The sequence below is a fragment of the Miscanthus floridulus genome, chromosome 5 (assembly GCF_019320115.1).
Source record: "Miscanthus floridulus cultivar M001 chromosome 5, ASM1932011v1, whole genome shotgun sequence".
In the NCBI taxonomy this organism is placed as follows: Eukaryota; Viridiplantae; Streptophyta; class Magnoliopsida; order Poales; family Poaceae; genus Miscanthus; species Miscanthus floridulus.
In genome coordinates, this window is record NC_089584.1 from 78,136,065 (window position 1) to 78,148,919 (window position 12,855).

The 12,855-nt window shown below is 45.4% G+C and overlaps 1 protein-coding gene across 3 annotated transcripts; it reads left to right on the forward strand.

Annotated features, from left to right (window-relative positions):
* Window positions 1-835: 835 nt before the first annotated feature.
* Window positions 836-9,236, forward strand: LOC136450101 (SCY1-like protein 2 A). Of its 3 annotated transcripts, XR_010758266.1 has the most exons (15): window positions 836-1,481; window positions 2,303-2,407; window positions 2,897-3,007; window positions 3,548-3,730; window positions 3,909-4,035; window positions 4,170-4,231; window positions 4,450-4,536; window positions 4,955-5,041; window positions 5,538-5,651; window positions 6,138-6,266; window positions 6,434-6,496; window positions 7,135-7,296; window positions 7,410-7,528; window positions 7,601-8,709; window positions 8,798-9,236. XR_010758266.1 is itself a non-coding variant. In XM_066450387.1 (14 exons), exons 1-14 carry the CDS (start codon window positions 990-992, stop codon window positions 8,640-8,642), a joined length of 2,883 nt encoding a protein of 960 aa, XP_066306484.1. In that variant the 5' UTR covers window positions 836-989; the 3' UTR covers window positions 8,643-9,236. The 3 variants fall into 3 exon arrangements, 2 of the variants coding, with proteins under 2 accessions (XP_066306484.1, XP_066306485.1); XM_066450387.1 differs by having other exon boundaries at window positions 7,601-9,236; XM_066450388.1 differs by lacking the exon at window positions 8,798-9,236 and having other exon boundaries at window positions 7,605-7,772.
* Window positions 9,237-12,855: the final 3,619 nt, after the last annotated feature.

Genomic DNA, 12,855 nt, shown 5'->3' on the forward strand with positions numbered 1-12,855 from the left:
CCCAAGCTCGCCCGCCATGGCTGCCACCTCCCCGAGCACCGCCCTGGCCACGCCGTTGCTCCGTCGTGGCCTGGGGTCGCCGCGCCGGAGGAGGTCCTCCCGTGCCGCTGCTCGCCCAGATCCGGAGGAGCGCTACGGCCGGGGACCAGGGCAGGGCCGGCATGGGCGCCACCCTCCTTACTGCTCCCGGCCATCGTCCTCCCCGCAGCTTCTTGTTGCTGTCTCCCTCTCTATTTGTGCTGCCGCCCGCCCCTCCCTTCTCCCTGATGCCGGCCGCTACCCTCCTCCCCGCCGGCCTCCACCAGCCCCTGCCTCTCCCCATGCGCGGCTCGCCATGGCCGAAGCAGCCTCATGCGGTGCCGGAGGCCGAGGCCCGCGCCCCTCGCGCCAGCTCCTCCTCTCGCGCAGGAAACGGAGGACGCTGCCGTGCATGTGGGTTGGATGCGTCCGCTCGTTTTGAACGGATGCATCCAACCCGCATCTAAGGAGAATATTTCTTTACTGGGATAAACCCAACCCACTACCTTTTCAACCTAACACCTCTTCAACTGAGTCCAACCCATTCCACCCCTTCAAACCCTCAAACCAACGCACCCTTAGTAACCGCATCCCAGCCACGCCGTTGTCTCCCGACAGGACCACGACGCCACGCCCACCAAAATGCCGAATCCCAGCCGTCCATCCCGGCCAAAACCACGTAGAACCAACGGCCCAGATCGAACCAACAACCCCCTTCTCGTCCCCTTCGCGACGAAGCATCATCCTCCATTCCTCCCCTCGCTCGCGGTCTCACACGAGCTGCTTCTCCCCTGGAAAAACCGATTAAAAACAAAAATAAAAAAAATAAAAACACACCCGTAAAGTAATTAAACCAAACACGCGTTGCCACCGACCGATCAGGCGACCCCCCTCCTCGACGAAATCCACCACCGCGGCCGGGGCCTCCCAGATCTCGCCGGAGGCAGCGGCAGCGGCGGCGGTGGGGGCCGATGGCGCTCAACATGAAGACCCTGACGCAGGCGCTGGCGAAGGCGTCGGCGGTGATCGAGAAGACGGTGTCCACGACGGTGCAGGAGGTGACGGGCCCGCGCCCGCTGCAGGACTACGAGCTGCTGGACCAGGCCGGGTCCGGCGGGCCGGGGCTCGCGTGGCGGATCTACACGGCGCGGCCGCGGGACGGCGCCCCCTCGGCGCCCTACCCCGTCGTCTCCGTCTGGGTGCTCGACAAGCGCGCCCTCGCCGAGGCGCGGGCGCGGGCGGGGCTGTCGAAGGCGGCCGAGGACGCCTTCCTCGACCTCGTCCGCGCCGACGCGGCGCGGCTCGTCCGCCTGCGCCACCCGGGCGTGCTCCACGTCGTGCAGGCGCTAGACGAGACCAAGGCCGCCATGGCCATGGCCACCGAACCTGTCTTCGCCTCCGTAGCTAACGCGCTTGGGTGCCTTGACAACGTCGGCAAGGTGCCCAAGGAGCTCAAGGGCATGGTACGACTTTGACATCTCGTGTTTTTGTTTTAACTCTGCCTGTCAGTGTATATACTACCTAGCATCGACCTTAGGCAATTTAATTTACTGCTAGGAAGGCTACAAGACTGAAGGATAAAAGTTTTTTCATGTTTTCTTGTTACTTGTTGCTACTGCATTCAAAACTGGCTAACAAGTTTAAGGTGATTAGTGTTGGTATGGGAGTGGAAAACTGGCGATTGTTTCTAGTTTTAGCTGTTCATGCCATTATTGATTAGCAAATGTCATAGAATTACAGAGGCATGATCTAAGAAGATATCGTTTATGTTTCTAATGCAGCATTTGGCAGTGTCACATCCATAAAACCTGCAAAATGAGTATAGTTTTTGTACTTCTAAAATTTTGCAACTAACCTTCCTTAAAAAATGGCATCCTTGTTGGACCGATGTATCAAAACTTGTAATTTTTCCTGGGAGTTTACATGGTTCTTTTGCTTCCTAAGTTATACACCACTGATTTGTAAAAATCTTCTGAGATTATCTAATCTCACTTGTTACCTACTGGCGTTTGGTAGGACTTGAGATAATCAGAATTGTATCCAAACATGAGGTTTGACTGAGATTCTTGCGATTTTCGACTGTAAAACTTCTATTTTACTATCTGGTATCCTGTGGAGTTGGAACTTCTCAGGTCATATAAGTGGTTAATGGGGCCTGTAGATTATATGTTCCTTGTATTTCTGTGTATCAAGTGGTGCCTTAGTCATGACAATTGTTTGTATAGCCAAATTATGATCACATCTTTCAATCCAGCAATTTGCTAATTTCTTTTTTGCGTTTCAGGAAATGGGGCTACTTGAGATTAAACATGGACTGCTACAAGTTGCGGAGACGTTGGATTTTCTTCATAACAATGCTCATCTTGCCCATCGAGCTATATCGCCTGAGGTTACTATGCATGACCATTCTTCTGCCTTATAATTTTCTGCTTGTTCTTTTTCTGTTATTGATATAATTGATTTGCTCTGTCCTTTTCCTATTACAATCCTAAAGTTTTTGTGTTCTCTTGTGATTTTAACGTAGTTATTCTGCCTTGCCGCCGTCCCCCTTGGTGATCCTAAGGTCACTCTGTGATTTAGGCTTGCTATGTAGTATATGATGCTTTTTTTTTGTACTTGCACTTAGTTGCTGAAAAACTCAATGCTTTGTTGGAGATAATTTTTTTCCTTGAATTGCAATTTCGTTTGTTCACTATATATGGAGCCTTGTAATGTATGTTGCTCTCTGAACTGATGGTTTAGCACCACATGGTATCTAATATATCTGCAAATGAATCTGCATAATACCTAATGAGTTCGATGTTACTTGCTTGTTATCCATTACGCCAACATTTGAGTTCTACACTAGTGTACTGTACTGATCTTACTTCTTTTTCAGACGGTCTTTATAACTTCTAATGGATCTTGGAAGCTTGGTGGGTTTGGTTTTGCTCTTTCGGTTGATCAAGCCACAGGTGGTTTGACTTCATCACAGCTATTCCATTATTCGGTTAGTAAGTAATCTACATTTAGTTTGTCATTTTGGTGGCTTTAATTTGCAGATTCTTTTACCATATTTTGAGAACATTGACTAATCTGTATTGTCCCTTTGAAGCTTGCTGTAGCAGAAAATATTCCACCGAATTTATATGGTTCAAATTTATTTCTAAACTGTCAGGTAGTTCTGCATGATAAATATTTTTTCTGGCATAGAGTTTCTTCTAGACATGAACTGATCTTTTCGTATCAACTTTAAAAATATACCACTACTGTCATGTGGCGATTGCGTGTAGCACATTGCTACTGCTGGGATTTTTAACTGCATATACAATGTGCACCACAAACCTATGCTAGTCATTATTAGACCGCTCCATGGTTAAGTTATTAATGGACAACTAAGCATATTTAGTGCTTCATTATACCCATGGCTCAGTGCTTTAGTGACATCTTCTGTGATTGGTGACTTTATGATCTGTTTCGTGAACCCTGCTTGTTTTTGCATTCCAATGCTCTGAACTGTTGCCAATTTATCTGCTTGGTTTCTTTCTAGGACTATGATGTCGAGGATACAGCTTTACCTCTTCAACCATCGTTGAACTATACTGCACCAGAATTGGTCCGAAGTGGAGATTCTAAAGTTGGCTCTGCTTGCGACATGTTTAGCTTTGGATGTCTAGCTTACCATCTGGTTGCTCGTAGACCACTTCTGGACTGCCATAACAATGTTAAAATGGTATGTTTTAAAATCTGATCGATGGCATTTACCCAATATAGATTTGTTCTTTTAGCATCAATGGTCTGAACTGTATATTTTACACTTTCTCCACTTCAGTTTTGCAAGTAGACCATCTTGTTCGGGTTGTATCCACATTCTACAGCACCTATTCTGATGTTTCCCCCTATTCTTGCAGTACATGAATGCCTTGACATATTTAACAAGTGAAGCCTTTTCTAATATTCCTTCTGATTTGGTATCGGATTTGCAAAGGATGCTATCGATGGATGCAGTATCGCGTCCTAGTGCTATGGCCTTTACAGGTGTGTTAACACCTTTCTTTCCCTCATTTAAGGGAAAATCAACGGAGATTTTGTGTCGCCCACTGGTGGGGTAAATCATGACCACCACTGATAAGTTTCACGAAATGATTTTTAAAATGCTACCTTTTCTGCAGGTTCTCCTTTCTTCCGGGATGATACGAGGTTGCGCGCTCTTCGTTTCCTTGATCATTTGCTTGTATGTATTTGTTATTCCCCTTTAGTTTATTTTCCTGGATAAGTCCAAAGGTTGCAATCTGGTGTGCTTCTTTGCTGTCTGAAAATCACCTTTGACTAGATTGTTGAGTTATAGCTGTCAACACAGCAGCAAGAATCTTGCCTTCTTGACTAGAGAATGAAACGACACAATTTGGTACCTAAAAATGGTTCTAATTTTTAATATACCATTCCTTTCAGGAGAGAGATAATATGCAGAAGACAGAGTTTTTGAAGGCATTATCAGATATGTGGAAGGATTTCGATTCCCGAGTTCTTCGATATAAAGTATGTTCAGTACTGAAATCCATTCTGTCTTCTTCCGATCAATGCTACCCCCATGTGTCTACTCTCTGTGAGCATCATTTTGTTATGTATCACTTCATTGAAGCTACTGAAACCTGCATATGTCAAATTAAACTGATACAGCTACCCAGATCCCATAATGTTTGGTTGCTATCGCCATCAGCATGTGGTACTCCCTGTATGGAGAGTTGGAAATAAATAAAAGAATATCTAAACCTCAATTTCTAGATCTTAAATTTGTCACAAATATGAATCAATTCTCTGGTTGACCCATTCTGACATTGTGATTCTGTTTTTTTCCTGTTTGTTCCTTTCAAATTGTTTTGTCTAGGAAAAAGAACAGCCTTGTATTTATTTGATCCATTGGTTATTTCAAAGCTGACTCACACTTTGCAACCAGGTTCTTCCTCCTCTTTGTGCTGAGTTACGCAACATGGTTATGCAGCCAATGATTTTGCCTATGGTTCTAACGATAGCAGAATCTCAGGTTATTTCTGCTGTTTCTCATTTGTACCATTTTAATGCATGAATAGAGTTTCTGTCCATTCAAAGAGTATTATGGAATCCCATCCTTGTATCTGTTTTTGAAGGGCAGGCCTGGTGCAGTGGTGAGAGCTGTCTCACTGAGTCACCAGGTCATGGGTTCGAAGCAGCCTCTCCGCAGATTTGCGGGGGGAAGGCTTGCCTCGGTTTTTCCCTTCCCCAGACCCCACTCATGTGGGAGCCTCCGGCACTGGGTCTGCCCCTTTTTTTTATCCTTGTATCTGTTTTTAACGCTAGTGCTTTCCATGTCAAATATGCATCACTGTAGTAAAGTTCTAAGTCCTAACTACATGTGGTTTATGTCATTCTATGTGCAAGATCCACAAGTAGAATTGAATACTAGGGTTTTTTTTTAAGCAAATGCATTTCAGGATATTTTATGTACTGACCTTTTTTATGTGACTATTCTGAAAAGGCGGTTACTTTTGGCTCTTTTACAGGATAAAGGGGATTTTGAACTCGCAACACTGCCTGCGCTTGTTCCAGTGTTTACTTCAGCATCAGGTGAAACTCTACTTCTGCTTGTGAAGCATGCAGATCTCATCATTAACAAGGTAATTAGGGTTACTTGTGAAATATCGATAGACTACATTATTCCTTTGTGTTATCTATGGGGCCGTTTGGGAGAGCTCCAGCTCCAGCTTCTTCGAAGAGAATCACTCCCAACCAGCCAAACGCTCAAAATGCCAACTGATTCAGGTGGGCATCGGCAAAGAATCACTTCTCCATTTACACTACGAGTTGGGAGCTAAAAAAAACTGCTTCACCCTGCTCCCTGTTATATTCTAGTGGGGATCAGCAAAGAATCAATTCTCATCAGCTCCACACCCTGCTCCCTCCAAGGAATCCAATGGAATCACTCCATCGAAAAATCAAGGAGCGGAGCTGAAGAATCAGGGAGCAGAGCTCTCCCAAATGGGGCCTATGTGACTGAATGGAATGGTGCCCTTAATCCACAAATGATTATTATTAACATGTAGTTTAATTAGTTTTTTTTTTTTTGCATGGTGCTTTGTGACCAGGATATTTGTCTTCTGCAGGCCACACAGGAACATTTGATATCACATGTTCTTCCAATGTTGGTCCGGGCTTATGATGACAATGATCCCCGGTTACAGGAAGAAGTTCTGCGTCGAACAGTAGCACTGTCTCGTCAACTTGACACCAAGGTTACTGTTTTGCTATACTAAAGAATGAAGATTAATCATTTGATTGACCAGTACAAAAATGATAGCCCTTTTTTTAAGACTGTTTGAACTCACTTGACCAATGGGTTACAGTGTATGTGCAAGGCATGCATGTTATGTGATCATGTAATAAATTTTTTCTTGTGCAGCTAGTCAAACAGGCTGTGTTTCCTCGTGTGCATGGATTAGCTCTAAAGACCACAGTTGCTGCGGTATGCACAGTATATACTATAGTCTATTATATTTGGCAATGTACTTATTATCTGTAATCATATGAACACACATTAAAGCATTGGAATACCGCAAACTTTTATAAAATGGAATGCTACTGCCTCTTTTGTGTTCTAGCAGGCTCATACGAGAAAAGCAAAGGATAGGAACCCTTTAACACTGAATGCTTGTTTTCTTATGTTATTATGAACTTTCATGCTGTTTGTTACTTTCCTGTGTCTCTGGTCTGCTCTTATACCAATATATCTTACTGATGGCCGGTGGCCCTAAGTTTAGTAATGCTGCATAATAGGTGTTTATTGAAGTAGTAGTGCTTTACATTTTGTTTTTTCTCAAGTAATATTAGCAACATGTAGTTTACCAATGCATAGTGATGTTTTAGTTGACCTTAATTATAATTCATTCTTGTTGAACAAGATTGACATTTTAGAATTCCATTGTTGCATTGTTCTCTCTCTCACACACACACGTTTTCTCTATCTACTCGTTTTGCAAATATTTGATGTTTTTTTCTTATGTAGTGCTGTACTTGTGAGCTCCTGCCTCACTGTTAGAAATACATCATTCTGTACTTTGTACTGTAACTTATCTTATGTTCTTAATTGTTCCTGCATTATAGGTGCGTGTGAATGCATTGCGCTGTTTAGGAGATCTTGTGCCATCCCTGGACAAAGAAGGTATACTGGGTATCTTGGAGACTGTTAGGCGTTGCACAGCTGTTGACCATACAGCGCCAACTCTTATGTGCACACTTGGTGTTGCTAATGCAATCTATAAACAAGTTAGTCTTGTCTTCTTGACATGTTCTTTTTTACCATTGCTTAATTATGAGCGGTTTTTTCCCATGCCATTTACCTCAGTAATACTCAATTTACTCTCTTGTCATTGATCCAGTGCGGTGTTGAGTTTGCTGCGGAATATGTGATTCCTCTCATCTTCCCATTGCTAACAGCACATCAACTGAATGTACAACAATTTGCCAAGTATATGCTTTTTGTCAAGGACATTACAAGGTATCATTTATCCTTGCATCGCTCTCCACATGTCCATCAATATGTCAACTAAACTACTACCTATTTCTACAGCAAGATTGAAGAGAAGCGTGGTGTGACTGTTACAGATAATGGGAACACAGAGGTAAAAGCGTCACCTTCATTGGCAAATGGGTTCCATTCTGAACCTATGTCAGGACAAATACCAGCTGCAAAGAGCAGCCCTGCATGGGATGAAGACTGGGGTCCTAGTAAGAAAACCGGTGTTCCATCTCTCTCAGTTGATTCTAGTGCACAAACAAAGCAACCCTCAGTAGACCCTTTTGACTTCAGTACTCAAACAAAGCAATCCACAACACTCCCCTTTGATTTGAGCACCCAAGCAAAGCAGCCATCATTAGTTTCTCAGGTTACAGCGGCTACAATCCCACCTGCGCAACCACAACCATCACTACAATCTCTTGTGCCCAGTTCAGGACCTCAAACTTCTGGCTCATGTGTCCCTGTTGACATTGAGTGGCCTCCTCGAAGAAGCTCGTCATCCGACTTCAATGCACCCTTGTCTATTAGCAAGGAGAATGATTCTGGAAGGTTGTCTAGCGATGGACTTGATGATATTGATCCTTTTGCTGATTGGCCCCCAAAACCTAGCAACGTTACTAGCATTTCAGCAACCGAGCATCGACCAAGCACAAATCAAAATATTTCTGGATTTGGCTCAGGTAACATAGGGTTTGGTGGCAGCGGGAATTCTATAGGGCAAATGAAAAGCAACCAAATGAGCTGGTCAAACACGTCTAATCTAATGGGCATGAACTCAACTGGCAGCTATTTGAATCAGGGTAATGCAGCTCTAGGTTTTGGAAATCCAATTGGAGGATTGAGCACAGGTCTCTCCAATCCAAGTAGTTCCAGTACAGGTCTGAGCATGATGCAACCAAAATCTGATTTTGGATCACTGTCCATGTCGGCCAACAATGCCGCACATGGCCCACCCAGACTTGCCCCTCCTCCATCCACTTCAGTTGGAAGAGGGCGTGGTAGAAATCAGGGACAGTCAGCACTCTCCCGAGCATCAAGGCCGCCTCATTCCAACTCGTCATCAGGACAACAACCTATCCTGGATTTACTTTAGTAACAGAGGCTTGCCGCTGTTTTTTCTGTTCCGATTGTCAATGTGTACATCTTCAAACCTTTGTAAGGTGAGCGTCATACTGTTCTTTTGGACATGCATGTGGCGAAAGCATATCTATTTTGTTCATTTTGAAGCTGGATGACCTTGGTTTATAGTCTGAAGGAATTCTACTTCGGGGAAATCGGGATCTTGCAGAGGTTACCTTTTCACATGCTCCCACTTAGGGTTTTGATTTGAGCATTGAGGCCATCTTCATATTGGTGACAGAAGAAATGTTGTGTATATTTCTGTCCAAACTCGGCTGTAGCTTGTAGAGTTGATGAATATAGTTGACATGTTTATCTGGGCTGTGAAGTTTTGAATGTTTACATTGTACCACAATGTTTATAATGGGCCTTATAGGTGCACCTTGCTCATGTACTCTATGCTCCCCCAACATCATGTAATTCATTAGTCAAGGCCCGTGTTGTGTACGTAGTCTGTTGAATTAAGGCCTATCTGCTATTCTGCTTCTATTTTGTTTGGAGAAACCGTTGCTGGTACAAGCACATCTGTTATGAATGATATCCCACAACTGTTTGAAGTTGATCTTCATCCTTGGCCTTTTCCCTTCACCATTTCTAGCTGATTAAACAAACTTGGTCCCGTTTGCCTTTATCCAGCATGATATATTTGGTAATGCTGACAAAAGCCATATATATTCCTATCCTTGGTTGGATTCTTGTGTCCCAAATCTCTGATGTTGACCTTGTAAAGAGCTGGGGTCCAACTGCAGTGGTCATAACACCCGTGCATGCGCTGGACAACACCGATCGAGCATTTTGGATTCGATACACGGTCCTACAGCCCTGTGTGTGTACCACTAGCTCGCTTGCAGTGTACCATGATGGATGATGCGTTTCTGCTTGGATGGCGCATGCATAGCAGGAACATTTGCAGTTGATGAGCGCCAGATCAGTTGCTCAGGGAAAATTGAATGGCGACCTGGACATCATCACTCACCGGAGTACGTATGCGTACGTATCATCAGACGAAGTCAGAAGCATGCGGGTAGTGTCCCTGTTTTGTCTACCCTTCTCTCATCAACATGGGATGGCCAGAAGAACCAGCTGGTGCTTGGTTGGTCAGCTGAGCGTGCGGTCAGGCTGCCCACCGGCTTGGAGAGCTGATACTCGCTCAGGTGCCTCACCTGCGGGATTTATTCTATGTTAATTTCGGTTGCCTTGCACAGATGAGTATCACTGTCATATCTCTCAGCCGTGTACTTTTAACTTTAGATATAAGTTGTAGATCTAGCTTACGCATTAGAGGTGTGAGTGTGTTAGGGCGTGTGTGTCTATAGTGTGAGTTAGTGCGTGTGTTCAGATACTACAACTTGTATTCGAAGGTTAAGGCAATAAAAAACATGGGATGGCCATATATGCATAGTACGAGTACTTGGAGCTATCCTCTCTTATCTCGCTCCTCATGAGTTATGATCTCTCCCTTGCAAAGCCTTGGCTTTGGCAGGGGGACAAGTGGATGTGGAACTTTGTGATTTTTTACACCTATAAGTAGCTTCCACTTCTATTTTTATGTGCACAGTAATACCACTGATTTCTTTTGCACCTGAAAATGGTGTTTGTATGAAAAATTTGCACCGCTGCTGTTAGTGCTTACATCTACCGGAAAAATGAACACATCTATTGGACCTAACTCAGATCAGGCAAACTAGAGCACAAACAACATATCATCTTATCAAGCATGAGCCCATATGATAGATCAAAATTTTTAATCTATTGTTCAAATGAAATGTCTGGATTAGATAGATGATAGCTTATTAGCTTGTCTTGTCTTGTCATCATCTTTCTTGGCTGCTCTAAGACTGTCATTGAATTGAAACACTAAAATATCTGAGAAACAATCAACTCAAGTAGTGAAATCTAAAATACTGGAACTAAAACACACAAACAACTAAGGGATAAGCACTGGATGTTTCATTTCTGGAGGCCAACTGAATTTGTGATTTATATTTGTGAAACTGTCTCATCTCACTCTCCTTGTAAGTTGTACATTAGAACCTGTAACTTTGTTAGATTACTCATTCCATCACTTTTTTCAGGAACTTCTGGGTGCTGCTGGACAGCAGCTTGTCAACAGCAAGCTAGTCATAGTGCTAATAGATGTAAAACCAAACATTCCATTTTGAGCTTTTGCCCAAGATGACTGCCATGGACAACATGTGCTTTGTTAAGCTAGGATTAACTTTATGTTCATTAGCTAGGATTAGCGACAATCATCAGCCATATGTTCAAACAAGGACCGGTACGATGTTAAGTGACATTGCATATATATATGTACTTGTTAAATATGTGCACATAATTTCAATATTGCATTGGTCTTGAATGTTTGATCCAATGTACATGAGTTTTAGATATACAAGGTTTTATTTTTTATCTTGTTTAATTGCTAAAAGTTCTTATTGTGATGAACTGTCGGTTGCTAAAGCTCTAACATGTTGTTGGTCACTAAAAGTTGGACCGTTGAACTATCTGTCGCTAAAGATAATGTCCATCGCTAAAGATAATGTCCATCGCTGTATACATATAACGACGGCTTCATTAGCAACTGCAGGGGCCCAACGCTATAATCTTTAACAACTGATTGTCAATCCTGTATACCCCTCTCAACTCCAAATCAGTCAGCTGTGGTGAAGCAAAAATCGATGGTTTCTTCACGCCTTGAAGCAAGGGACGACCGTTTATGCTATTATTTTGTCTTTCTTCATTAATTTTGTGGACACGTCATCCATGTCATTCGATTCTATACTACGGAGTACTATAGTATAAAGTAGAAGCGACTAGAGCAACCGCGTTGGGACTGCCTTAGCATGTGTTTGGTTTGGAGACCAACTGGGTTGGGTTGGGTCCAACCTAGTTTTCTGGGTTGTGTCGAACCCATCTTGCGTTTGGATAGAGGGATGGAGCCATTCCAGTTTGTTGTTTGGTACAAGGAATTGGATGGGTTGGAATGGATGTCATTGTAAACACCGTGTGCTGATGTTAGACGTGGGACCTAGCTGTCAGCCAACCTTCCATCTTCTTCCCCCTCTCTTCCAACAGAGCACCACCGCACAACAGAGCACCGGCGCTGCCCATCCCCACGCCGCCACATAGCTCGCCCAGCACAGGCCGGCCTCGCGCCGCCGCTAGCTTGCCCGAGCCCGTGCTCTCCCGCTGTGGCCGCAACCTCCCTGAGCTCGAGCTCGCCTGCCATGGCCGCCACCTTCCCGACCTCGCGGTCACCTGCCATGGCCGCTGCTTGCCCAAGCCCAAGCTCGCCCGCCATGGCTGCCACCTCCCCGAGCACCGCCCTGGCCACGCCGTTGCTCCGTCGTGGCCTGGGGTCGCCGCGCCGGAGGAGGTCCTCCCGTGCCGCTGCTCGCCCAGATCCGGAGGAGCGCTACGGCCGGGGACCAGGGCAGGGCCGGCATGGGCGCCACCCTCCTTACTGCTCCCGGCCATCGTCCTCCCCGCAGCTTCTTGTTGCTGTCTCCCTCTCTATTTGTGCTGCCGCCCGCCCCTCCCTTCTCCCTGATGCCGGCCGCTACCCTCCTCCCCGCCGGCCTCCACCAGCCCCTGCCTCTCCCCATGCGCGGCTCGCCATGGCCGAAGCAGCCTCATGCGGTGCCGGAGGCCGAGGCCCGCGCCCCTCGCGCCAGCTCCTCCTCTCGCGCAGGAAACGGAGGACGCTGCCGTGCATGTGGGTTGGATGCGTCCGCTCGTTTTGAACGGATGCATCCAACCCGCATCTAAGGAGAATATTTCTTTACTGGGATAAACCCAACCCACTACCTTTTCAACCTAACACCTCTTCAACTGAGTCCAACCCATTCCACCCCTTCAAACCCTCAAACCAACGCACCCTTAGTAACCGCATCCCAGCCACGCCGTTGTCTCCCGACAGGACCACGACGCCACGCCTACCAAAATGCCGCATCCCAGCCGTCCATCCCGGCCAAAAACACGTAGAACATACGGCCCAGATCGAACCAAGAATCCCCTTCTCGTCCCCTTCGCGACGAAGCATCATCCTCCATTCCTCCCCTCGCTCGCGGCGGTCTCACATGGCACATGGCACACGAGCTGCTTCTCCCCTAGAAAACCTATTAAAAACAAAATAAAAATAAAAACACACCCGTAAAGTAATTAAACCAAACACGCGCTGCCACCGA